Source organism: Nanorana parkeri, unplaced genomic scaffold (genome assembly GCF_000935625.1).
Source record: "Nanorana parkeri isolate BGI_ZX_2015 unplaced genomic scaffold, ASM93562v1 scaffold577, whole genome shotgun sequence".
NCBI lineage: Eukaryota > Metazoa > Chordata > Amphibia > Anura > Dicroglossidae > Nanorana > Nanorana parkeri.
In genome coordinates this window covers 435,561-461,685 of record NW_017306845.1, presented here as the reverse complement: position 1 = coordinate 461,685, position 26,125 = coordinate 435,561, and the positions used below count along the sequence as shown (strand labels likewise).

General features: G+C 41.8%; 1 protein-coding gene across 1 annotated transcript in view; it reads left to right on the top strand.

Annotated features, from left to right (window-relative positions):
* Window positions 1-935: 935 nt before the first annotated feature.
* The window catches only part of MBTPS2 (membrane bound transcription factor peptidase, site 2), a 41,073-nt gene continuing 15,883 nt past the window's right edge, over window positions 936-26,125 (top strand). The window contains exons 1-6 of the mRNA XM_018562429.1: window positions 936-1,060; window positions 3,315-3,463; window positions 6,253-6,391; window positions 15,744-15,847; window positions 19,188-19,315; window positions 24,713-24,831. Of these exons, the coding sequence (XP_018417931.1) occupies window positions 986-1,060; window positions 3,315-3,463; window positions 6,253-6,391; window positions 15,744-15,847; window positions 19,188-19,315; window positions 24,713-24,831 (714 nt within the window). The 5' untranslated portion in view covers window positions 936-985. The remainder of the gene's footprint in view (window positions 1,061-3,314; window positions 3,464-6,252; window positions 6,392-15,743; window positions 15,848-19,187; window positions 19,316-24,712; window positions 24,832-26,125) is intronic.

Here is a 26,125-nt window from a genome sequence, read left to right as displayed (position 1 = left end):
CACGTACAATGCAAGGCTTATAGCCTTACATTATACATGAGGGCAGTCCACAAGCTGGAGCGGAGGGAAGAGAGGTGAGTGCTGACAACTGGGGGAGCATGTAATTAAAAGACCTTTGCACAGGTCCTCTGTACAAAATGAGCAGTTAACCCCAAGTGTAACTTCGCTGTATAGGTAGTGTTTTTTTAAGCGACAGATCAAAATTAAATTAAGCATAAATTAGGCTTTCAGGTGCAGTCCAGTGCGTTTGCATGCTTTTTTGATGCATTTTTTTGCGTTCAGGTGCAGCTAAAATGTGGCAAGCAGGTTTTTTTCTGACTGCATCGGAAATGACTGCACTGGTTGAATAGAGCACCAGAAATCCCTTTGGAAAGCATTGTGATGTGATTTTGATGCAGCGGCCAAACTGAACAGACTGCATCACAACTGCATCTAGTGCGAACTAGCCCTAGGTGTGTAATTATGTATGCGATATGCACCTTAATATGTCTGTGCAAAATACAAACAAAAAAAACTGGCAGCAAAAAGGTTAAACCACTGAAGCTCTGAGCTCCTATGCTGTTTCTCCTACATATAGTTCACGGCTGACTTTCCGTTCTGACAGAATAATTACAAATGCAAAAAAAAAAAAAAATCCACATTATAGAGCAATTAATTTTGGGGTCTAGTATGAAGCTCTAGTCCAAATTAGATTCACAAAGGACGGCTGGCAGTATACAAGCGCCCATAAGGATCATTTTTATGTACTGGCAGTGTCAAGCACCCCACTCCAGCCAACCACACATTGCCTCGTCTGACACATTGCTTCCGCCCGCATTAAATATGTCAGAAAGCTGGTAACAGCCAGCAGCCAATCACCAGCCAGTATAATGTGGTACTTGCGACGGATATGTCCGATACGGAACAGCTGCCCCAGTATGTGGAGTTCCTGTGAGTGTTGCGTTCCGGCGTGCTCTGCAGGTTGGATGTCTAGCTGCCAGTGGCGATGATCCCGATCCCGCTGGTGGTGGTGGTACTGGGAGGATGGTGTGCCATTTATCTGGCTGATGCTTTCCTGACGGTGAGACAGCATAGGAGGAAGCTTTCCTTTCTCTAGCCGCATATACATATTGTGGTCACATGATTTATAGTGTGTGTACATGAACGAGGGGGGCGGGATCCATCATCATACATGAGAATCATGGAATGAAAAATTAACAATATGTATGACGTTGTGATCAGGAGATTGAAATTCCTTTAGTTGATGTTATATTTTATTACCTCTGCAGCTCTCCCTTGAGTACCCATTTAGGAAGCAGATGTGTCAGTATCATTGCCACTGTCATACATTCAGCTGAGGACGTTTTACAAGAAAAACATGCTAAAAACATATTTAGAGATAAAAACAGAACTAGATAAAAATGTAAATAGCCAATTAAAGTACCGGTATAAAATAACAAAACCAGCATGAATACAGAGCTTTCCCTGGCAATACTGCTTTTCTGCCACTGGATGTCCTCATTCTGATGGCCAGCCTCATTCAACCCAATTTCTCTGAGCCCAGGTTGTCCTGGACTGGCCACAGCCAGTGATTGGACTGTAAAAGGAGAAGCAGCACAAGGATTAGCTCATTTTCTGTCACTCTGCTCTCTTCTCCTGTCAACAGGCTTCTTGTCAGCACAAAGGTTGACAGCACAGGCTCCTTGTTCTTACTCTCACACTCCAGCCCTACTGTATGGTAAGAGGCTTTTATTCATTTTTTGCATTAGAGCCTGCAAAACATTGCCCCCATGATCAGTGGGTCATCAGACTCTTGCAGACTGTCCCTCCACCCCCAGGCCTGCACTGAGCTATGGACTTTCATGGACCTGGAGAAGTTATCAGTCAAGTGCAGTGACATCCCGTCACTTGTACTCCATTAAGAACTCTGCCGCAGTGGTTGATGGGACGTGTAGTTTTTTTTTCATTCACAGATCTTGTGAATGGATCTGTGAATGAATGATGCAGCTATGCGGGTCAACCCACATCACGTCAACCCACATCACGTTGAAGAATAGACAGGCAGTGAGGGAGGTGTGGCTTAAAGGTAAGGGGATAAACATGGTCTAAAACTTGGAATTAGCCTTTAAAACCCGATGTAAAAAAATATTGTAGCTTACCAGGTATTTGTTGTGGCTGTTAGCTTTCTCTTTCCATGCCTTTTTCCCCATTATTTTTACCTGGTGATCCCTGCAAGGGGTAACTGCTTGTTTATGTCTAGGGGGGCTGTGTAAAGAATTTGTACTTACTTGATCCCCGCTTCGCCGACAGTTGGCGCTCCACTTTGGATTGTGGACTGTACCTCTGCTTCCACACGTATAATGCAGGGATAAGGGCGCAAGGGGGAAGAGGATGTGGGCATCGGTCTAAAGGTGCCCATACACTGCACGATTATCGTACGATAATCGTATGCGATCGGTTTTTCGTACGATAATCGAGCAGTGTGAACGGAGACGTGCGACCGTTTCTACTGTATGGTCGCACGTCTTCTGTCGAACCAGCATGTTCGAAAACCAGCCGGGAATCGTACGATTCTCGGCTGGTTAGAACGGTGCTCGGAAGACAAATGCTGAACGGGCCGGTGTGCGCACGCGCACACTGCCCGTTCAGCATTGCGGTCATCGGAAGCCCGCCCCTCAGGGGGGTGGGCTTGCGATGATCGAGAGTGCGATCTGCCTGTCCAAGATAGGCAGATCGTACGTTTTTTAAAATCCCTGTACAACCATCGCAAGACTAAAGTCTTGCGATGGTTGTAGAGTGTATGGCCACCTTTATAGCCATCAGGAGCGGAAGTCAGGAATACACAATACTCCGTAGACAAAAATGAGCAGGCAACCCTTGCAGCGTGTTTTTTTTTTTTATTGGAGGTGTGTGTGTTTAAAACTTAGGAGTACTTTGGGAAGTGCCTGTTTTGGAATGTGTTTAAAACTTGATGCTCTTAGATTGTCAACCAATTGAGTCTTAATGACCACGTGTATATGGTATTGGGCTATTGCACTTCGCTGGCATATTACAATTGAATGGTTTGGATTTTTCTCTGCTCTTTGCTATGGTTCCCACCAGATAACGGCTGTATAAACATATATAACCTTGAGTAATAATAATACATATCTTTAAGCACATGTACATTGAAGGAAAAAAAATATTTGCAGTGGAAATGGCAATATGATGTGACTGCCATATAATGCCTGTAACCAAACAGATTTGATGAGTAGGCCAGTTGATAACAGAAAACAATGAATTGCTTTAACCTTTTAATAGCAAATGAAAACCCTTCTTCTGTTATTTATTTGCAGTCCTCAAAAACATACAAGAGTTCATATGAAGAATGGCTTTCTGCTAGAGGATTGAGCATCTCCCCCTTCCATATTCGGTGGCAAACCGCACTTTTCAATCGTTTGTTTTATAAGTGGGGAAGGTGGAAACCATATTTCTTGTACTTATGGTAAGTGTCTGCATTTGTGTGTATACAGGGTTTATTATAGACATCACAGGGAAAGTGCAAACATTGAACACTGCTAGATCCCAGTTTACTGGGTCATCATAAAAGCTGGCCATACAACTATAGATTTATTTATTTTTTCTATCAGCCTATGCTCAGATGGAAAAAGTGCAACTGATTCCGCCATCTACGTTAAACTGTGTGGATGGAGGAATCTCCCACTGGGCCAAGCTTCAGTATCTTGCTAGTCGGTCCCGCCGGCTCTCAAAACGCCTGAACTATGCCTGCATCCAATCAGATTGTTCAGGTATTTTGAGAGCCAGCGGGGCCGAATAGCAAGACACTGAAGCTTGGCCTAGCGGGAGATTCCTCCATCCACACAGTTTAACTTAGATGGAGGAATCTGTTGCACTTTTTCAATCTGACCATAGAAACTCTGCAGATGATCTATAGGTGTATGGTGCTGACCTTTCCTGGTCAGTTATATTTTTAGCTAATTCCATTGTTTGTCATTAACAAAAGCCAGACATTACATTAATGACAATCAGTTTGCATACATTGCTGAGAAAACCCAACGTTGCTTTGATTTTGTGACAGTTTTAGTACCTCAGCTAGTTGCAGATTATAATGGAAGTATCCTATCTATCTATCTATCTATCTATCTATCTATCTATCTATCTATCTATCTATCTATTTTGTAATAAAAGTGGAGTCACCCTTTAAAGTGTTATGTAAAATAGTGTTACCACTGGAACTTCCAGGTGCCTGCTGCATACATAGTTTATGGCCAGAGCTCAACAATTCTTCCAAAAGACAGGCCTTTCTATTACTGAAACTTTGATCAGATTTTTCATGGTCATGCCATCCAACTACACTTGCCTCCCTATTAGCCAAAATGTGTGACTGTTGGCTTCATGTTTCAAGGTGAGAGAAATGGTAAGAGGCAGGCTGCTGCACAGCTATGTGTGATCAGGTTTCTTTTCCGATAGGGGTCAACCCAGGTTGCTCAATTATCTGGAGTAAGGGTCTGGTATCAATTTTAAGAGTAGACCCCATGCAAAAACACACAAAAAGTGTGGTTCCCCCTTCATATCAGAACCCCCACCCCTTTTACACCAGAATCCCCCCTTTCACATCAGAGCCTCTCTTTACATCAGGAGCTTCATTCTTTTACATTGGAGTCACCCCCGCTCACTAGGAGTCCACCATTCTTTTTAATCAGAAGCCCCCATTCACAACTGAGACCCCTCCTTGCACAACTGAGACCCCTTTTTCATATCGGAGTCCCTCCTTCACATAGGAGCACCCTTTTACACCAGGAGCCCCCCTTTACACCGAGTGCCCCCTTTACATCGAGTTCCCCCTTTGCATCAAGTTCCCCTTTTCATCAGAACCCCCCTTCTATCAAAGTCCTAGCATCACATTAGAAGCTACAGCTGTGGCAGCATGGCGGGGAGTAGGATGCTGAGCTGAATGGAGGTGAACTTCTGTCCTTTTCTGAGTGGATTCCACCCTACCTGGAACCGGCCCACCTGCATGATGAAAAGGCATGACACTGTGCGAAAATTTTCAAGGTACCCTTATCTCTTCACCATAAACATTCATAATGATCCCAGTTTGAGTGAAACGGAAAGAATCTGGTACATCACAGAAAGAATCTATCAAGTGAAAAGAAAATGCTCCAAAGTAATAGAAACATTCGATTAGAGCTGCAGCTAACGATTATTTTCAAAATCGATTAGTTAGCTGATTATTAAGTTCGATTAATCGGTTAATCGGCTAAATAATACAATTTAAAAAATGGCTCCATTGATGGACTACTAGTTTGTATTGAGATTGCACTCCATCACAGGAGCAAGCTTGGAGCGGTGGAAGTAAAAAAGAAAAAAAATAGTGTGGCGTGTAATATAGTGAAAAGGAAAGTGTAAAATTATACAGCAATGAATGCAGAATGGCACCGACTACAGAGGACTACAAATCCCAGCAATAGTACATTATAGCTGGTGGTATTCTGCATTGCGCTGTATAATGTACTATTGCTGGGATTTGTTTTACTCCTCTATAGCTGGTGGTTTTCCGCATTGCGCTGTATAATTATTATTCCTTGATTTGTAGTCCTCTATACAGTGCAGTGCAGAATATCACCAGCTATATACCAAGAATACAACAAATCCCAGCAATACATTATGCATACAGTGTATAATGTATTGCTGGGATTTTGTATTCCTCTATAGCTGATGGTACATTGCTCTGTATAATATACAGTACAGCACAATGTACCATCAGCTATAGAAGAATACAAATCCCAGCAATACATTATAGAGCACCATGTGTGGGAAAGTGCAGGCTTACCTGAGCACAGTCTTCCAGCAACTTGCTTCTGAGATCGGACCTGTCTATCGGCGGCTGTCATCCCCCCACACCTGCACCTCCTTACTACATCTCCCCGCGTCCCTGTGCCGATCGTGGATGTGGGCGGGCGGTGAATGTGAGGCGGGGAGGAGGTGCGGCGTAAAGAGCGTCCATGCAGGCGGGTCTGGCAGCGGCGAGTGTGAGGTGGGGAGGAGGTGCGGCGCATAACGTGTGTGGAGCCGTGAACAGGGCCAACTGATCGGAAGCCGATTAATCGATTATTGAAAAAGTTGACAACTTTTTCAATAATCGATTATGTCGATTAGTTGTTGCAGCCCTACATTCGATTAAAAAAAAATATAGAAATGCCACGTCAAGATAATCATTTGCATACAGCACCAGTCATCTTTGAGGTTCTTACATGCTTTCTTATTTTGCAGGTTCAGCTTGGGTATGGTGTTTGGGATTATTGCCATGTTTGGATCCATAATTCTTTTGGGGAAAACACTGATACAGACCCTAAATCAAATGATGTCTGAGAGCCCGGGAAACCTGAATGATCGCATGCTGCAAGTTGTGGTTAGTCTTCTTTTTTTATTTGATTGGCTTATCATTAATGATTTTGTTTCTTACTATTAACTGTGTCCTATTTGGGTTCTTCTATTTGCTTAGTGGTTAGTACCTCTACCTTGCAGCACTGAGGGGTCCCAGGTTCAAATGTTTGCGTGTCTGCCTGTGCTTGCAGGGGGGTATTCTTCGGGGTAAACTGGTTTTCTCCTTCACTCAAAAGCATGTGGGATAGGGACCTTAGACTGTAAACTCCTTGTGGGCAGGGATTGATGTGAGTGTGCAGTATGTAAAGAGCTGCATAAATTGTCGGCACTATATGTATGTGTGTGTGTGTGTGTGTGTATATGTGCACAACAAAAAAAATCGTTTACAGATGAAATAAATGAAAACGAAAAACGTTTTCATTTGTTTCGTCAAAGGAAACAAATTTTTATGTTGTGTCGGATTCGGAGGCAACGAGTCTCCGGATCCGAAACGGCAGTACGAGCTGCGGCCATATCGGCCGCCGGCGCCATTTTGGAGTAGATCTGGGTATATACCAAGATGGCGGCTCGTTCACCGTGTGCCGTCAACGTCATGTGACATCACACGCTCCGCCTTGAGGTAGCTCAAAGTTCTATAACTCATTTATATGACCCTTCAAAGACTGGGTCACAAAAGAGACTGTACCGCAGCTATGGACCTAGAAAGGCTCTGTGGCTAACTAACACAGTACATATAGATCTGGAAAGCGCCACAATGCAGAACCTTGTGCCTGGAGGTCACATTCCAGGCTAGCTCAGCAATCTTTAGCCTAGAGGATACAGGTAGTGTCTGCAAAGCTGTTGCTGAGGATTCGCCAATACAGATAGCTGCTGCTGCCAGATGCAGAGGCTAGCTCAACCAGATGCATAGAATTCTTAAGTGAAGTCAGAGGAAACATTATCAGCAGTGTATCAAGATTACTGATAAAAAAAAGTTACAAAATAAAGAAAAATCTTGAACAAATTAGGGCTAGTGAAAGGAAAAAAAGAGCTTAAGAAATAAACGCATCCACCCTCCCAGGACACTGGAAAAAACAGAGGCATGCTGGGTAGAGGAGGGGTTACACTGGGCCTGGCCTTCAACTGTGTTTTTTTATTTGCCAATGTCCAAACCTCCTGTAGGCAGCAGTTTAACGTGACTGTAATAGCATTTTTAATTTCCAGGGGGTCCGAATAGACAATATACCTATATAGTGGTACTATGATAACAGATTGCATCAGTATATGTTGTTACAAGTGATCTGTCATATAGTGCCCATGCCTGATAAAATGTGCCACCTTACATCCACCACCGTCTCACAAGCCCGAACCTCTGCCAGATAGGAGACATGTAGCCGGCAGTAGAAAGTCGGCAACAAGTCTCCCATCCAGCGGCTGGGAGCAATAGCCAGCCTGCTATTGGCTTTTTGAAATCGCAATAGCCAAAAGCAGACTGGCTATTGCACCCGCCCACTGCCTTCTGTCAGTCAGAAGAGGAGGACCTGAAGGAGAACTTCCTCCATAAGGTCCCTTCTCTGCTGATTTAACAACAGGCAGTGGGCGGGTGCTATAGCCAGCCTGCTATTGGCTTTTTGAAATCGCAATAGCCAAAAGCAGACTGGCTATTGCACCCGCCCACTGCCTTCTGTCAGTCAGAAGAGGAGGACCTGAAGGAGAACTTCCTCCATAAGGTCCCTTCTCTGCTGATTTAACAACAGGCAGTGGGCGGGTGCTATAGCCAGCCTGCTATTGGCTATTGTGATTTAAAAAAGCCAATAGCAGGCTGGCTATTGCTCTCAGCCGCTGCCTACTGTATTTTATATTCCCCATCTAAAGCTATCTAAGTGGAAAGGTGACACTAGGGTTCTAATAGAGACCCCTAATGTCACGTTAAAGAGAACCTGTCGCTACCAATGTGCTATCGCATAGGGGGGCTTTGTGAGCCCCATTTTATAGCAATAAAGTTAAGTAAAAAAAAAAGTTAAAGTAAAATTTAAAAATACCCCCCATAAAATGTCAAGTCCCCTGACCATGCGAGTGCGCGCATACTAACTGAAACACGCGTCAGGTGTACTTGCGTGTGAAAACGACGATTGCACTACTCATGTTAGGTATCGCTGCTTGTGGCATAGTGAAAGCAATCATTTTCTGACCAATATTCATGGCTTACTCTAAACTGAGGACCGGGCTTTGTTTCATTTAAAAGTTTGGTTATTTTATTGGTCGAAGTTTTTCAATGCAGATTATTTTAAATCAATGAAACGAATCAAAATGTCTAATATAATACATACAATTATTTAAAAGAAATTAAAGGTGGGGAAAAAAAGTAATTTTCAGTTTCAGCCTGAAAAATTCTGCGGCGGCATGTGCGTTGTGGTGCCATTCATTAAAATGGCACCCCAAAAAGGCTCCCGCCCACAGTGTGATCGCCCGCACTAGAATGTGCGGTAGCACTATGCCGTGCATTCCAGTGCAGTGTAATTGCAAAAAATGTGCATGCAGTTTTACTCTGAAGTAAACGTTATGTTTGTAATGCTCCATTTGTGTATTTTAAATAAAAGATGGTATTTTTTTTTATCCGATTAATCGAAAAAAATTTGGCCAAAAATAAACGTTCGTTGCAGCCCAAATTAAAATATATGCAATATCAAAAGTGTTTTTTTTTTTTTATTGGATAGAGGTTTTTATTTCTTTATTTTTCTGTGTCCCTTTTGGGGGGGGTTCTTCCTCTCCCAGAAAGTGTTAAAGTCCCTCTAACCCGAGGAAAAATATCTCGGACAGCTGTCGCCAAAAACGTTGTCCCCATTGGGTGAGTTACCCTCGTCTCCTGTTCTGATGACAACTTTAAAATTTTGTTTTTTTCATTATTTACTCTACGGGTGACAATGGCCACAAAATAAATAGAAAGGGTGTCTCAACCCGGCACGGACTAAGATGGCTATAAAAACCTGGCAGAGGTTTTAACCCTTCACCACTGTAAGTTTTGGCCTTAGACACTGGTTTCTTATTATTTTACAGAATTCTACCACCCTGGAACATGCATGCAGAACAAGGACTTTAGACATTGTTGTTCTAGGCTGATGGGACGCTAGAGGGTGATGGTTAGGATGATAGCCTTGGAATCTTTGTCTTTAAAAAAAACCCCGCAATGGCAGCTCCCATAATTTTACCTTCACATCTTCTGATAAATGGCTCACTAGTTTCAGATACACAAAAGGCTTGTCAGTAGTCAATAGATCCTTGTGGGGTGATATGAAAGATTAATGATTTAGCTGCCTAGAAGACAGGCTCACAATAAGACATTCAAATGTTTTCATGTGCAAAATAATGAACTCATGACATGGGCATAAAGACACATTTGATGGCAAAGTATTGTTGAATGGATCCGAAAAAAGATGAAATGCAGTGTAGCTGCAAAGATGAAAAAAAGTATGGGATGACAATTCTATCCAAGCGTGTATATACAATCAACGGCCACTTTATTAGGTACACCTTGCTAGTACCCGGTAGGACCCCTTTTGCCTTCAGAGCTGTCCTAATTATTCATGGCATAGATTTAACAAGGTGTTGGAAACATTCTTTTGAGATTTTGGTCCATATTGACATGATAGCATCACGGGGCCCAAAATGTGCCAAGAAAATATCCCCCACAGGGCAGGATGGATCCATGCTTTTATGTTGTTTAAGCCAAGTTCTAACCCTACCATCTGAATGTCGCAGATGAAATCGACTCATCAGACCAGGCAATGTTTTTCCTATCTTCTATTGTCCAATTTTGGTGAGCCTGTGCGAATTGTAGCCTCTGTTAGCTGGCAGGAGTGGCACCTGGTGTGGTCTTCTGCTACTGTAGCCCATCTGCTTCAAGGTTCAACGTGTTGTGCGTTCAGAGATGGTATTCTGCATACCTCGGATGTAGCGAGTGGTTATTACTGTTGCCTTTCTATCATCTCGAACCAGTCTGCCCATTCTCCTCTGACATCAAAAAGTCATTTTCATTCGATCAACTGCCGCTCACTGGATATTTTCTCTTTTTCGGACCATTCTCTGTAAACCGTAGAGATGGTAGTGTGTGAAAAATCCCCAGTAGATCAGCAGTTGCTGAAATACTCCAGGGCCGCGGAATTCCTATCGCCCGACGCCCGGGACATGCAAAAAAAAATCAGGCGCTGGGCAAGTAGTTTTTTTTTTTACATTTTGCCCTGCTTCGGACAAGCAGAGCTAAATGTACAGCGTGCAGCTGCTGCTCGTTTTTATACAAGTGATCTGATCAGATCACTTGTATGAGAAGTCGCAGCAGCAATCGTGGGTCTTTCGTGCTGTGGTTTTCGGGGTCCCCCGCTCCTCTGGGGGACCCGTGACCACGGCACATGAGCTCACCATAGAGCACGTAGAGCAGACGAAGAACATCCGTTTTTCGTCTGCTCTGTGTGATCACTGAGACCGGAGTACTGTAATCACAGTGCCACCTGTCTCAGCTGTCAAGAACTGCAGAGAACATCTGTTCTGTGTAAAATATATAAAAATGATAAAGAAAAAAATTAAAACCAACCCCGTTGCCCCCGCCATCTGCATGCAAATAAATGCATGCATAGGACATTGTGTGTGTGCACGTTGGGTGCTGCCTCCATTCCATTGTGTGCCATATTGTGGTAGCCATGCAGCAGAACTCTCCTACACGCACAATGTGCATTGAAGGATAATTTCACTTTCCCAGGTACTATGGGAAAATTGAATTGCCTGATCAAATCTGGCCCGGTCTCTCCCAAACCGCTGTCCTGTAGTGCTGTCCAGGGCAGTCCTTCCCTATGCATTTTAAATTTCGCTTGCAAATTGCAAGACCAATGATTAGCGCTATTTAGCACAGTCAAATACAGTTTTGATTAGGGATGCACCAATACAGAGTATTTGGGCTAGTACTTGTACTTGCCCAAATGCTCCGATACCTTCCCCAATACCGCAACTTCCGGTCAGCAGAAGATTTCCTCTGACCGGCAGTGCCGTAGGGTAACATGAAGCAGGGCAACGACTAATGTCCCTTCTCCCAGCATCCTGATTGGCCGTAAAGCCAGCTCCTTGCTGATTGGCTGGGAAGCCGACTCGATCAGGTCATTACTCGCCGCCTGGTTTCCTGATTGGCCTGGAAACCGACTTTCCTGCCAATCACAATCAAGCCGGCCAGACAACATGGAGCGGGCTTCCCTGGCAATCAGGAAGCAGGGTAGGATGTCATTACCCGCTGCCTGGGTTCCTGATTGCCCGGGAAGCCTGCTTCATGCCAACGGAAGCACCAATACTCGGTATCTGTGAGTACCGAAAGCAAAATATCAGTACCCGTACTCGATACCCAAAAAACGGTATTGGTGCATTCCTAGTTTTGATTAAAACAATTTTTTTTTTGTATTGGGACAAGTAGATTTGGGCCCCGCTTTAGCCCTTGGACAAGCAGTTTATTAAAAAATTTCCACACCCCTGTACTCAGACCAGCCCGTCTGGCACCAACAACCATGCCACATTCAAAGTCACTTAAATCCCCTTTCTTCCCCATTCTGATGCTCAGTTTGAACTTCACCAAGTCTTCTTCACCATGCCTACCGTGTTTCCCCGAAAATAAGAGGGTGTCTTCTATTTTTTTTTCCAAGAAAAAAGACACTAGGTCTTATTTTCGGGGCATGTCTTATGTGTACCTGGCTGCAGCGGTCCGCTCTCCGCTCGTGCGTGCGGGTGGGAGGGAGGGAGGGAACTGTGGCCGCTAAATGTAAAATGTAATTATACGGTGCAGCTACCCCGAAAATAAGACCTAGTTCGGTGGTAGGTCTTATATTACAGAAATCCCTGATAGCGCTAGGTCTTACTTTCGGGGAAACACAGTAGATGCCCAAATGCATTGAGTTGCTGCCATGTGATTGGCTGATTAGCAATTTGTGTTACCAAGCAATTGAACAGGTGTACCTAATAAAGTGGCTGGTGAGTGTATATTGCAAGGATCCTAAATGCATTGCAGATGCTTAGTTGCCTCTATCCTGTAGACAAAGAGAGGGACCATGAGGCTGGGTTCACACCTTAAATTCACGGTTAAAAAAACGCGCGTTTCCGAGGGCTACTTGGCTGTATCCCAATGGAAACGCGCGACAAAAACGCCCCAAAGAAGCTCCTGTACTTCTTTGGGCGTAGGACGTTTTGTAGCGCGTTCATACGGCCTGTAACACACTCAGGTGTGAACCATACCGATAGGAAATAAAGGGATTTCGGTGTCTGAGCGTTTTGCAGAGCGTTCAAACGTGCTACAAAGCGCCCAGGTGTGAACCGGGCCTGACAGTAACTTAATAATCAGTTTTAGTATTGTAATACTGCATACTTTTAGCACCTTTTGGCCAAGTATATTCATCAAAGATGAATGAAGGCCACTGAGAGGTGACATGTCAGCTGGCTGTGGGCCACATAGTAACGGCTCGCAGGCCGGAGTTGGCCTGCGGACCACTACTTGGAGACCCAAATTTCCACTCGCCCTCACCTTATTTTTACTCGCCAAATGCGAGCAGGCGAGTGGAAATTTTGAGCCCTGCCTTAGACCACTGCAGTGGTGGGGAAGAGAGGCTCCAGGGACCGATCCAAGAGCAAGCCGGTTTCCAGGATCGGGTGTGTGCATTCGCCTTGACTTCCTGTCAGGTGAGGAATTCATGGGAAATCTCACTACACATGTACATAACCACACAATCTTTATTTTACAAATAAACATTTATTATAATACAGATTATCACCAGACAATTACCAAAGAATGATGAGTTTTGTAAAGAAATACAGCAGTAGCTTCTTCCTTTTAGATATTCTGTATCTACTTAAATCTCCCAAAGGGTCCATTTGTAGGGAGGGATAACTGCTCTAACTCTGACTGTTGTGTGGTGAATGTTATCTTATGTTATGAAGCTCTATAAATGAGGCTTTTACAACAGGCGGTAAGGAGAAAGTGAAAAACATGTGAAAATAGGTTGAGCGCTCCCCCTGCTGGCTCAAAATAAAAATCCAATATGTATTTTTGAATTGTATTTTGACCCCCTGGACACAAATAGTAGCCTAAGTTGCATTTGAAAACCAGCCCACTCTTTTTTTCTTTCCTGAAGCTTGTTACGTATTTTAAAGGGAGTGCTACCATATTTTAAAGGGAGTGATGCCCACTGTCTTTACTATATGGTAAGATCTCAGGAAGAGGCAATCATGTTTCTTTTATGTGAATTGTCTACTAAAATTCTTAAATAAAAGCTTTATTGTCAATCGTTTAAATTTACAATATACTGTACTTTAATCTGGTATTGCATGACGCCTAAAGCTAAAAGTACACTTGTCTGGCAGTCTGTTGCCTTTATGCTAAAGTAAATGAAGCATGAAATATATGAATATTCATGCAGGAACACAACAATGTCAATGGCCTTTAAACTGTGTCAACAATATCAAATGGTACTGGAGCTATCAAATTGTCTCTTCTTATAGAGAGAAAGGATGGCATTAAGCCATTTCCACTATCAAAAGAGAAAAAAAAATATTGAAAGTTCTCCATATGAAGATTACAATCACAAGAGACAATTAATAAGTATTGGGGTTCTGGATTGTAAGCTTGTGTGGGCAGGTCCCTCTCTCCTATTGTTTCATTGCTAGGCTTTGCTAAGCTGTATGTACTAGTCTTTGGAAACATTTATGTATTGTATTGCCTGCTAGAATTACCCTCCTTTGTTATATTTATGACTTTGTACTGCGCCAGGGGAAATAGGGGCACCTAATAAATAAAGAATGCATTCAAGGATAAAAGCTGCCTTGCTCAGTATTTAATAAGTCATATTAATACATTTGTTTTTTTTTTATAGGAGCTATATACCTGTAGAGCTAACCATAAACCAGCAGGTTGCATCAGTAACGGTTGAACGGACGGATATTTGCATGGATCTATGGGGCTTATTAATATAAATGAATACATTAATATAAAACTAACTCCAGGCTACATAGTTACATAGTTAAGTTGAGAAAAGACACAAGTCCATCGAGTTCAACCTATAGAGATACGGGGGAAAGAAAACAAAACAAAAAGAGAAGAAAAGCCTAAACCGAACGATATGCCCACAGCTACCCCCTGTTGATCCAGAGGAAGGCAAAAAAAACCCCTATAAAGCATGGTTCAATTTGCTCCAACAGGGGGAAAAAATTCCTTCCTGATCCCATAAGGCAATCGGATATTCCCTGGATCAACTATCTCTGATGCTTAATATACCTATAAGAACTCCAGTAATATTCTCGCTAGGCTAGCAGTGAAATATACATATGTGACCCATGTTATGTTCCAAAAGATAAATAATTCTTTTTTTTTTAGCCAGCCTTGTGATCCCTGCCAAATAACATAACCAGTTTTTTTAACCTTTACTGCAGTTTAAAAGTAGTACACCTAGGTCAAGGACCCACCCCAGCATGTTGATTGGACAGTAAGGGAGCTTCACCACACCTATCCACACAGCCTGTCAGCAAGCTTCCCCTATTAGACTGACTGCACTGTAGCAGAGCTTGAGTGACGACTAATATCTGTCCTTCCATTTACAGTCTTGTACAGGATATCACAGGAAGCTGATATTAATACAAATTCCAATGATTACACTAGTTGTCTTCACAGAATGCATTTATTCATTTTTGCATGAATACGTAACGGCATTAAATTATGTTTTTATATCTGCCTAAAGTTTAGCCAGTATTTCTACCCTGCTGTGATCATGGCATCTGGATATTTTTGGTCTCCATATTTTACTATAATCAGCCCCTTTTATATGTTGTTTGAGAAATTTGTTTTGACATTTATTGAATTATATATTTGAGGCCTGGTTCACATCTAGGCAGCCCGGGGCCGCGCGGTCACGTGCCGTGGTTGCTGCGCGGCCCCGTTTATTTCAGTGAGGTCATATCTGCGCAGCAAGAAGGCTCATGCACCTTTTTTTCACATGAAACAGTGTGGATCGCTCAGATGTGAACAGGCCTTAACCTCAAAAGTATGAAATGTAGCTTTTAGATGTTGTATGAAAAGTGAATTCACCCCTTAGTTTTCTATTTATCTATGCTGTTTTTGTATTCTCAGTTTGCCTTTTACACTGAATTTAAATGAACTCTGGTTTTGGGTGGAGTATGTATTGAATTGGTTCCTGTATACATGATTTTGCTGGAAATGTTTGAAATTCCTTGCCTGTTCAGGGCATAGTAGCATTGCAGATGGAGGCTGTCTGTATAGATGTAAAGATCCATTTGTCATTGCAGCTGGTTTTCTATTCAGAATAATGTATACATAGGAGCGTCTCATATTTAATGTTTTGTCTGCTTCCCCACTCCAACAGGTGCCGGGTGTAAACCTTCCCATCAGCCAGCTGACATACTTCTTCTCCACAATTTTCATCAGTGGTGTCTTTCATGAGGTTGGGCATGGAGTGGCAGCCGTAAGGTAATGCGATCTTCCTCTTTGTGTGCTGGGCAAAACTTGGAGCGTCAGTTTGTGTGCACATGAATATTTAACACATGGTTGGCCAACAGTGTAAACAGGATCAAATATTTATACCTGATTGTGTCATTATTAAAAGCTTCCTTCTCTGTATGTCCTTTCAGGATTTTCGGATGCTAGTGGAATTTCAATCATAATAGAGTTTAATTAATTTATAATATTAGGGCATATACACTGCCTGGCCAAAACACATACCCTAATATTTTGTTAGGCCGCCTTTAGCTTTGATTACGGCATGCATTCGCCATGACATTGTTTCGATAAGCAAATGCAATGCTACAACATTTATTACTGTCCAGATTTGTACTAATTTTTCAACAAACTCTTGTAGAGATGATACAAGAGTCAGACCACTGCGTAAAGTCTTCTCCAGCACATCCCAAAGATTCTCAATATGGATAAATTCTGCGCCCTGTGGTGGCCAATTCATGTGTGAAAAGTATGTCTCATGTTCCCTGAACCACTCTTTCACTATTTGAGCCTTATGAATCCTGGCATTGTCATCTTGGAATATGCCCATGCCAACATGGTCATTCGGTATGTTCAGGTAGGCAGATGGGGACATCTTTGGGGACATAACGTTGCTGAACTTAGAGCTGACTAACTGAGGCAACCCTAGACCATAACACTTTTTTTCCAATGGAAGGTTCTTACCTATTTGCTTAGTTAGATCCAGGTGGTGACTTTTTTTTGGCCAGGCAGTCTATAATTATCATTTATTTTCATTCACAAGCATTGTATTGGTTTTGGCAAGGGAAATACAACAGAATTATGCCACAAATATTCAGCCTGAATTCATGATTTCAGCAGGCCTTTTTTCTAGTGAAGGAATTTGAAAGAGGCTACTTTTCCAACTGTAAATCTGCAATACTCATTACAGTCTTTAGATCTACCAACAACTACGATATGCAATGCCCCATGTGGTTTTATAAAAAAAAAAAAAAAATGAGTTGTTTAGGAAGACCCTTACTTTACCTAATTTTTGTAACTAAAGAAGATTGTACAACAGGGATGCGAAAAGGAGCCAGGTAGCCAATGGTCCTCAAAATGTACAGCTAGTGCCTAACCTTTGAGGTTTTCTCTAGTTGTCGGTGAAGCTGGCTCCTAAACCAAATCCTGCTGGCTCTTGGATTTCATATTAAAGTGTCCACCTCATTGTACAATACGAATGTAACATGTATGACCAGCTCTGTTTTACAGTTTCATATATTTGTAGTAATAGACTATCAAACTCAGAGGTATTGCTTCTTATGGTGTACATACCTAGCTATAAGTCAAGTGATGCTAAGGAGGAAGTGCCCCCAGTAGCTCAAATTGACTTTGCAGTGTTCTGTCATCAGTATAAAAAGGTCTGTTGGATGATATGGGATACTGCAATTTACACTTCTGCTTTATTTTTGTACTGTCCTAATAAAGATATATGGCAGTTTTTTTGTATGATCTGTATGACAGCAGTTATATGCACTGTATTTAGTCTGGCTAGTGGTGCTGTACCCCAACATCATTTTTTTGGAAGGTAGGTCAGGTGAGCTTACAGATTGAGCACACATCTATCAGTGCTATTTTTTTTTGTATTATTATTATTTATTCTGCCATCTATACACAACATATATGGTGGCTTGTTTTGGTGTATGATTATTTGTGTACCCTGTCAGCCATATTTATATTAAAAATAGGTAGGGATGTCCCGATACCATTTTTTCAAGACCAAGTACAAGTACTGTCCCTCATGTACTTGCCGATTTCCAATTACCGATACTTTTTTCTTAAGGGGCATGTGAAATTTTTTCTAAAACAATACAGACTAATGATTTTAGGGCAGTTTCTCACCAGGGCTGCCTGCATTGGAGGTGACAGGTTCTCTTTAAGGTGACATTAGGGTTCTTTTAGACCTCTAGTGTCACTTTTCCACTTCACTGAATGTAAATACAGCAGGCAGTGGCTGGGAGCAATAGCCAGCCTGCTATTGGATATTTTAAATTGCAATAGCAGGCTGGCTATTGTACCCGCCCACTGCCTGCTGTCAATCATCAAAGGAGGGAACTGAAGACAAAGTTCTCCATCAGGTCCTCTCTGCTGATTGACAGCAGGTAATGGGCGGGTACAATAGCCAGCCTGCTATTGGCTATTGCAATTTAAAATATCCAATAGCAGGCTGGCTATTGTTACAAGTGTCCATTCCTTTTCCACTTGATTAAACTGTTTGCTTTTGGTGATACATCTCAAAGTGTCTGTCAGTTGTCTGTGCTCCTTATGTGTTTAAAAATGCCCTCACCAGAGTACACAGAGGTTTTCCCTCTCCATGAAAGAAGGCAAGGTCCGTTCTTTGTAAAGGCAAAATTTACAGCTTCTCTCCTCTCCCCCCCCTTCCCCCCCCGTGAACACACAGAACTGACATTCTCGTCTTTCATTGAGAGTGAAAACATCTGTGTACGTCGGGTGAATGCAGTAATAAAACAAAAAGGAGCACGGACATCTCACACTTTGTGATATATCACCAAAAGGAAACAGTTTCATCAAGTTGAAAAGGAGGGGACACGGAAGGACGGAGGAGCAGCAGCAGCGGAGGTACAAGGGGGGGCGTGGGGGAATTCAGAGTCCCAGCCATAGTCTCTTCTCCCCACTCGTGCTGGCTACAGAGGTCTGTGAAAGGGACACAGACCGCTGCAGCCAGCACCAGCAGGGAGAAGAGACTGTCCACACAGACTTACCGCCCGCCATGCTGTCACACTTCCGTCCGGAGAGGTCAGAGCGGAGAGGCAGCCTGCATTTGGTGGAGAGATATTCTGGGGGAGGGGCTATGCGGGTCAATGGCCGAAGCTAGTTGATAAAAATTTAAAGGGCCGGTATCGATGCATCGGGGCATTTTCAGGAGTACAAGTACTCCTGAAAATGCCCTGCATCGGCCCTGATACTGATGCTAGTATTGGGACATCCCTAAAAATAGGTATGCTGGTCCGGTAGACAGTTATAACACAAATCGATTCCTTTTGTTCAGAAATTCAATATATATCCAAGTAATATGGGAAATGGGAGATAAAGGGTAGCTAGTAGCTCAGGACTTGAAATTGTGATCCCTGCCTAGTCATAATATTATACATTTCCTTTAAAATCAAGATTTAGTGTTTCAGACTGTGCCATTTGCTGTGCAACATAATATCTGATCCATCTTGTTTTCAGAACGGTTTCTGATGCATGTCAAGTAAAAGAAACATTAACTGTATTTTAGCAGTTACCACTATATAAAATGAATACCTCTAAAAATATTTTCACTCCCACACAGGGAAACAGTACGATTTAATGGCTTTGGGATGTTCATATTCGTGGTGTACCCTGGAGCATTTGTTGATCTGTTCACCACACATCTACAGCTGGTGTCACCTGTCCAACAGTTGCGGATTTTTTGTGCAGGTAAATGTTGTGGAAACAGCTTTATTCATTTTTACGGTATATGTAAACCCAATCACTACAATCCCATATAAGCCTCAACATGTTAATGTAATTTTCGCTATTCACTAAAAATATAGGGTTTCTGGAGAGGTAGAATAGACCATGCATATATAAATATGTATAAAAATATCAAAATTTTATTTAAACATACATATAGATAAACAAAAATTATACTGATTACAAAACATGATTCAAACAATGCCTGTCGGAGAATTCCAATAGAATTATGTCCAGTATGTACATTCATAGTCCATATACATATAGTTGTGCTAACATGATCATATTAATAATGCTGGCATTGGTACAATGACCAGTAAGATATCTAACTTGTTTAGCCCTGACGCGTTTTTCAAGTGCCTTCTTCAGGGGACCCGTATTTATTGATCTAACAATAAAAAGATGATTTTAAATTAATAGAATCATCCTGTAGGAGTATAGCCGTATATAATCAAATATGTAAATATGTAGATTTTTAGTTTATAAACAATTTCTTTTAAGATATACAGATTCACAGCATCATGAGAAATTGGACAATACAACATTTCAAGAGTAGCTTATTATAACCCTCCAAATCAATCCCTCGTCACACCTGGGACCTCGGGGCAAAGCGGGGAAAAGCAGCCTAAAGGTGCCCATACACCTTACGACCATCGCAAGACCTTTGTCTTGCGATGGTCGTAAGCTCATTGAAAGCTCGTACGATCTGCCCATCTTGGACGAGACGATCGTACTTACGGGCAGTGTGCGCGTGCGCACACCGGCCTGTTTGGCAGTTGTCGAACAAGCAGGCCACTAACTCGCTGAGAATCGTATGATTCTCGGCGGGTTTTCAAGCCTGCTTGTTCGACGGAAGACGTGCGACCGTACAGTAGAAACGGTTGCACGCCTTCCATACACTGTACGATTGCGGGATTTCCCTTGATTCTTGTACGAGAATCGTACAGTGTATGGGCACCTTAAGGGACTCTCTGCAAGCTCAGCTGGTTTTGCTGGAATGTTAGGTCAGAGTAGACATTTGTTGGAATAAGTCTTGGCTGATAAGGAAAGGTATCCTATTCGGTCCCCCTGTTAAATATAAAAGGATGGGGAACGTCTATGAGTTGTGTATATGTCTATTTTGGCTAATTTGCCTGTATCTAATTAATTATTCCAATTAGCTACCCCTGTGTGTGAACTGTGTATTACCTAGTCATCCCTGTATGTTGTCTTTTGATTTTCTATGGTCAGATGGAAAAGATGCAACAGATTCCTCAATCTATATTTAACTGTGTGGATGGAGTAATCTCCACCTGGGCCAATCTGTTGCACTTTTTCCATCTGACCACAGAAAATCTGCAGATAATTGTAAGGTGTATGGGCACCTTTAGAAAGTCAGTGTATACCCAGTGATAAGGTTCCTAAGTGAGAAAACTCTATTTAGTATTATGTCAAAAGTAACCCAAGTGCATTTATATTACATCCATAAATATAGGCATATATATATATATATATACATACATACATACATACATACATACATACATAATACACCTATATATGTTAAAACCCTATGGTGTTCATATATATTGTGGGTAGTGAACTTGTTAGGATTGGTTAGCCATTCTGTGCTTGATATAAAAAACTCTCATAACAAAAATCACTCCAAATCAACATCCCAGCAAAACCAGCTGAGCTTGCAGAGAGTCCCCTAGGCTGCTTTTCCCCGCTTTGCCCCGAGGTCCCAGGTGTGATGAAGGATTGATTTGGAGGGTTGGGTTATCCCGGCCCTCATCATGTCGGTCCTCCAAACGTCGGTCCTACCCCACACATTGAATGTGCATGGTGAGTGCCAAGTGACCATACCCTTTTGGGATTGCTCATCTATATTGGTAAATTATAATAAGCTACTCTTGAAATGTTGTATTGTCTAATTCCTCATGATGCTGTGAATCTGTATATCTTAAAATAAATTGTTTATAAACTAAAAATCTACATATTTGATTATATACGGATATACTCCTACAGGATGATTCTATTCATTTAAAATAATCTTTTTATTGTTAGATCAATAAATACGGGTCCCCTGAAGAAGCCACCTGCGAAATGCGTCGGGACTAAACAAGTTAGATATTTTACTGGCCATTGTACCAATGCCAGCTCTATTAATATGATCATGTTAGCACAACTTCATGGATATGGACTATGAATGTACATAGTTCTATTGTAATTATCTGACAGGCATGGTTTGAATCATGTTTTGTAATCAGTTTTAATTTTTGTTTATCTATATGTATGTTTAAATATTTTTTTAATATTTGTATACATATTTATATACGGTATGCATGGTCCATTATACCTCTCCAGAAACCCTATATTTTTTTTTCTTAATTTTCATATTCTACCTATCATAGGGGGAGGGGTAAAATTAGGGTGCCTATAGTGAGGCAATCCACGGCTTGTATTTTGAAACTGCCGCATAGGATCAGCAACACTGTGATGCAGCAAAGGATGACAAAAGGTGATAATCGTGTTTTCATATAAAAATGGAATGAAAATTGTTTATGATACACAGGGGGGAATTTATCAAAACTGGAGCAAACAAAATCTGGAGCAGTTGCCCAGGGCAACCAATTAGCTTCTCTCTCTCATTTTTAAATCTTACATGAGCAAACTGATGAGAAGCTGATTGGTTGCCATGGGCAACTGCTCCAGATTTAGTTTGCTCCAGTTTTGATAAATTCCCTTCACGGTGTTTTAGCAAACTAAATGTGATTCACAAGTATAAACACACTGAAAAAGCATATCTATGCAGCAGCATTTGTGTGGACCTAGGGTTAAAGATTGACACAGTTGTAATGGATGGGATTCAATGCTGTATTTCAATTGTTTAAAATTCATTCAAATAAAAGGTTTCTCTGTATTATGTTCACAATATATGGTGCTACATAACTTCAGAACTTTAGAAGTTATGGCAGCAGAAACAATTTCAGCAGTGACACTTCCAAAAGCATTTGGTATGCAAAGCTCTTTAGTAGCCCATATGTTGTGCAGTTCTGCTTCCAGACATTACTAATCTATGCATCAGGGGTAGGCAACCTCGCACTCCAGCTGTTGTGAAACTACCAGTTACATAAGGCATTCCAAGACAACCATAGGCATGACATTCAGAGGTAGACGCATGATGGGTTTTGTAGTTCCACCACAGCTGAGAGGCAGAGGTTGCCTACCTCTGCTATACATTATCAATCTACCAAATGTAAAAGATAGTGGAGGCTTACTATGCCATATTGTTCCTGAGTTCCAGTTTGTTAGCCCCTGCTATGGATTGTGGCATAGTTGCTGGGATCTTAGAGCAGACCTATAAATAAAGAGACAGTCCACCCAAAATGTTTTTTTTAGTAGGTGCTGGAGAGTTATCCTAGATGACAATTATATTTCTCTGCTGGTGAGCTATCCGTGCAGAGGGGTGCACCGTTGGTGCAGACTGTGCGATTGCACAAAGGCCCTCCTGAGATTTAGGGGCCTGCTTACATGGTGGCTGATGGGACTCCTTCCCCTGCCATCCTGTAGACCTGGGTGCTGTTCACATCAAGGGCAGGTGCGAAATGAGAGCCATAATGTATAATGCTCTACTCATTCCCCCAAACTGATTAAGGGGGAGGGGCCCAAAAATTGTTCTTACACAATTTTTTGGACTTGGTTGCTGACTGTGTCCACCATTGTATATGTGTTTGAGTTTCTGGGTCTGCACACCTCAGGGGGCCATTATCAGTGGGCCCTGATCTGTCCCAATTTTTATTTTATTATGGAGAATGCAAAAGAAGGAGCTGGAACATGCAAAGGTAGACAAGACAACCCATAACTGCCGTGTGGACAAAACTTGTGGCAGAAAGATCTCACTGTTTGAGAATCTAAGGGCTGACTCAGATGCCCCTATAACTAAAATATCACTGTTGGGTGGACTGGCCTTTTAAGGTCAGATTTAAAACCTAGGTCCCTGCTTAGAGGTTCTCCTCTCATTTCCTGCCTTGGTGACCGCACGGGAGGTATGAGAACATTTTTATGAGCTTTTTAATGCTGTATTTACCCTTGTTTGGGGAGATTTTCCTTTCCTTCCTTTGTTACATCCAACACTAGGACAAGATTTAAGGACAAATGTTTCCAACAGGGATACAAACCGCAGTAAAAATACTTTTTTTTTTTGTCAAGCTGGGAGAAGTTAGAGCCTTTTATCATGTTTTTATTGCTGTGGTTGTGCACACTGGAGAGGTTTCCCTTCACTGTTCTGTGTCTTGGTGATGGGTGTCTCTGGGACAGGAACTAGGGGGCAAATTGCCACACATTTACTGACAGAGGCTCTAACCCTTTCCCAATGCTACCAGAAATATGTGTATGGCTGTCTGTGTCCCCATTGACAAGATTCCCCTTACTTCCTTTCCTAGGGAGCACAAAGTGAGTGAGGGGAAATCTCTACTATTAGGACACAGTAACCAAGTCCTACTTTAAAGTGAACCATTTACAAACAAAGGCAATTCAAATGTATTATTTGATGTATAATCAGAGAATACCCTAAAGCTGAACTCCAAATATAAAGATATAAAAGACACAAATGAATGCAGCTCTGTAATAATTTTTTTTTTTTAAATTCAAGCAGTGTAAGTACCTGAATTTGACCTGTTTTTAGCCTCTTGCAGTCCAGGTACAGCAGGGCTGGAGTGTAGGAACAAGAAGTAGCACAATGAGGATCTCTTGATAAGGACAATATTAAAAATACTCTCTAAACGGCTGCAGGAGATTCTGAAGTGTGCAATCTGTAATTGAGCCATAACCTTCAGCTAGTGCACCTCGTATGCAGGATTTACATGCCCAGTCCATTCCTTTTTAACCAGATGGATTAAAACATAAGTATGCATTTTATACACACACAAAATACACAGACAGGTTATTCAGGGACTTGCAATGAAATCACATTACTAAGCAGGTGAGCGCATTTCCACCATCATATCCTAATGACCGCTTAATTATAGCCAAAAATTTGCTGACCTTTTTGTCAAGTGGTACTTCAGAAAGGGCCTTAACCAAATTGTGATAAATGGTGCGCCCAGATGGAAAGAATATTGTAATCTTTTCCCATTGAGCAGAGAACACAAATATCCACTAGATGGCATGCTAGCTCTTTTGTCCATCCATGTAATGGTGTCTTGTTCTTCAAAAAGAAAAAAAAAATGGTTAAAATTTGTGTACTTACTCTTCTGACAATAGCTTTAAGCAAATGATTTATATATATATAATCTCTGTGTGTGTCGTTATCTTTGTATATTTATGTAGCTATAGACTTCATTATATGTATATATCATTCAAATTGTACTTTTTATGCAGGTGTGTGGCACAATTTTATCCTTGGTGTTGTGGGCCTCTTGATACTGTTTCCACTTCCCGTGTTCCTGTATCCATTTTACTACACAGGCGTCGGAGCCTTGGTCACTGAACTCTCAGAGGTAAAACCTGAAAATAGTTTTTAATCGTCTGTAGCCTCTTCTTTCTAAAAGTTACAGTTAGGTTAAATCTGATAGTATTTGGCCTCCTTCACAAAACTATCTGAAAGAACAACAAATGTTGGTCATAGCAGCCGGTTAAAAGATCTTTATGTGAGTCTTCTATGGTCACTAGCAATTTAAAAGAGGAAATATGGCTGCTTTTTATGTTGTTCATGAGAGCCTTTGGGTCCTGGCCAGTATTAAAGTGGGAATGTGTGGAGCTTACATTTGTAGGTCTACCACTTGGAGTATCGATATTAAAGGCAATGTGAATAAACAATAGGAAATCTCTTACTGTAATTGACTGATCCATACAAATAGTCTTAACTTCACTATCACCATTTTACTTAATGGATGTGGTACAGTTTCACAGTTTACCAGCCGATGGTGCTACACATACAATGTGTAAATGCAGTTTCCAGTTCTGATAGGGCTCAGAACCCTTGCAGATAGGAGGAGACCTCACGGAGTGGTTACAAACAAGCAGTGTTACAAATCCTCCTCAAAGCAAAATGTGCCTTTGTTAAAGATTGTAAATTGTACTCCAGCCTTTGGTGCAAGCACGTCTAGGTGCCTACACACATCCTTAGGCCCCTAAGACCTTTGAAACCTAGGGTACTCTGTTCTTCAGACTTCTTCTTGATTTAGCATGAATTCTGGCCTGCCTCCTCCCACCACTTATCCTTGCATATTGTCCAATAAGGCTGCTCATCACACTTACTGGCCAATAGGCAAGTGTTTGGGCAGTGGACAAGGTGGGTGAGCTGGTGCTCTGTTCGCAGGTTGCATAAAAGGGGGCCTAGGTTTTGAGGCTTCCTAAGCCCCCTGAGAATACATTCGTTGTACGTAGGAACCTACAATCCTATAGACAAAAAAACCCAGCAGCCTGCCAATGCAGGTGTATTTTACACTGTACGTTTATATGCCTGTATTTGCGCTCATGTGCATGAGCCCGAAAAATGGTAGTGGAGTATATTTCTTTCAAATGACAGCTGCAAAAATGGAAACGTTGCTGAAATTGCAGGCCTTGTGTTTTGACATATTTTTTTTGTGTTTCAGATTGTATGGTTGCGATGATATGTTTTTCTCATAATAGCTCCACTTCTGCAAAAACATGCATCATTGTCTTTACCAATATAGAGAAGACATTTAGATCCAATAGGTTAGATCACACATGTTAAGGCATGTGAAAAGAAAGGAGAGAAAATAATCCCAAATATTAAATGATTCAATTTCAGTATATGTGGCAGTGTAA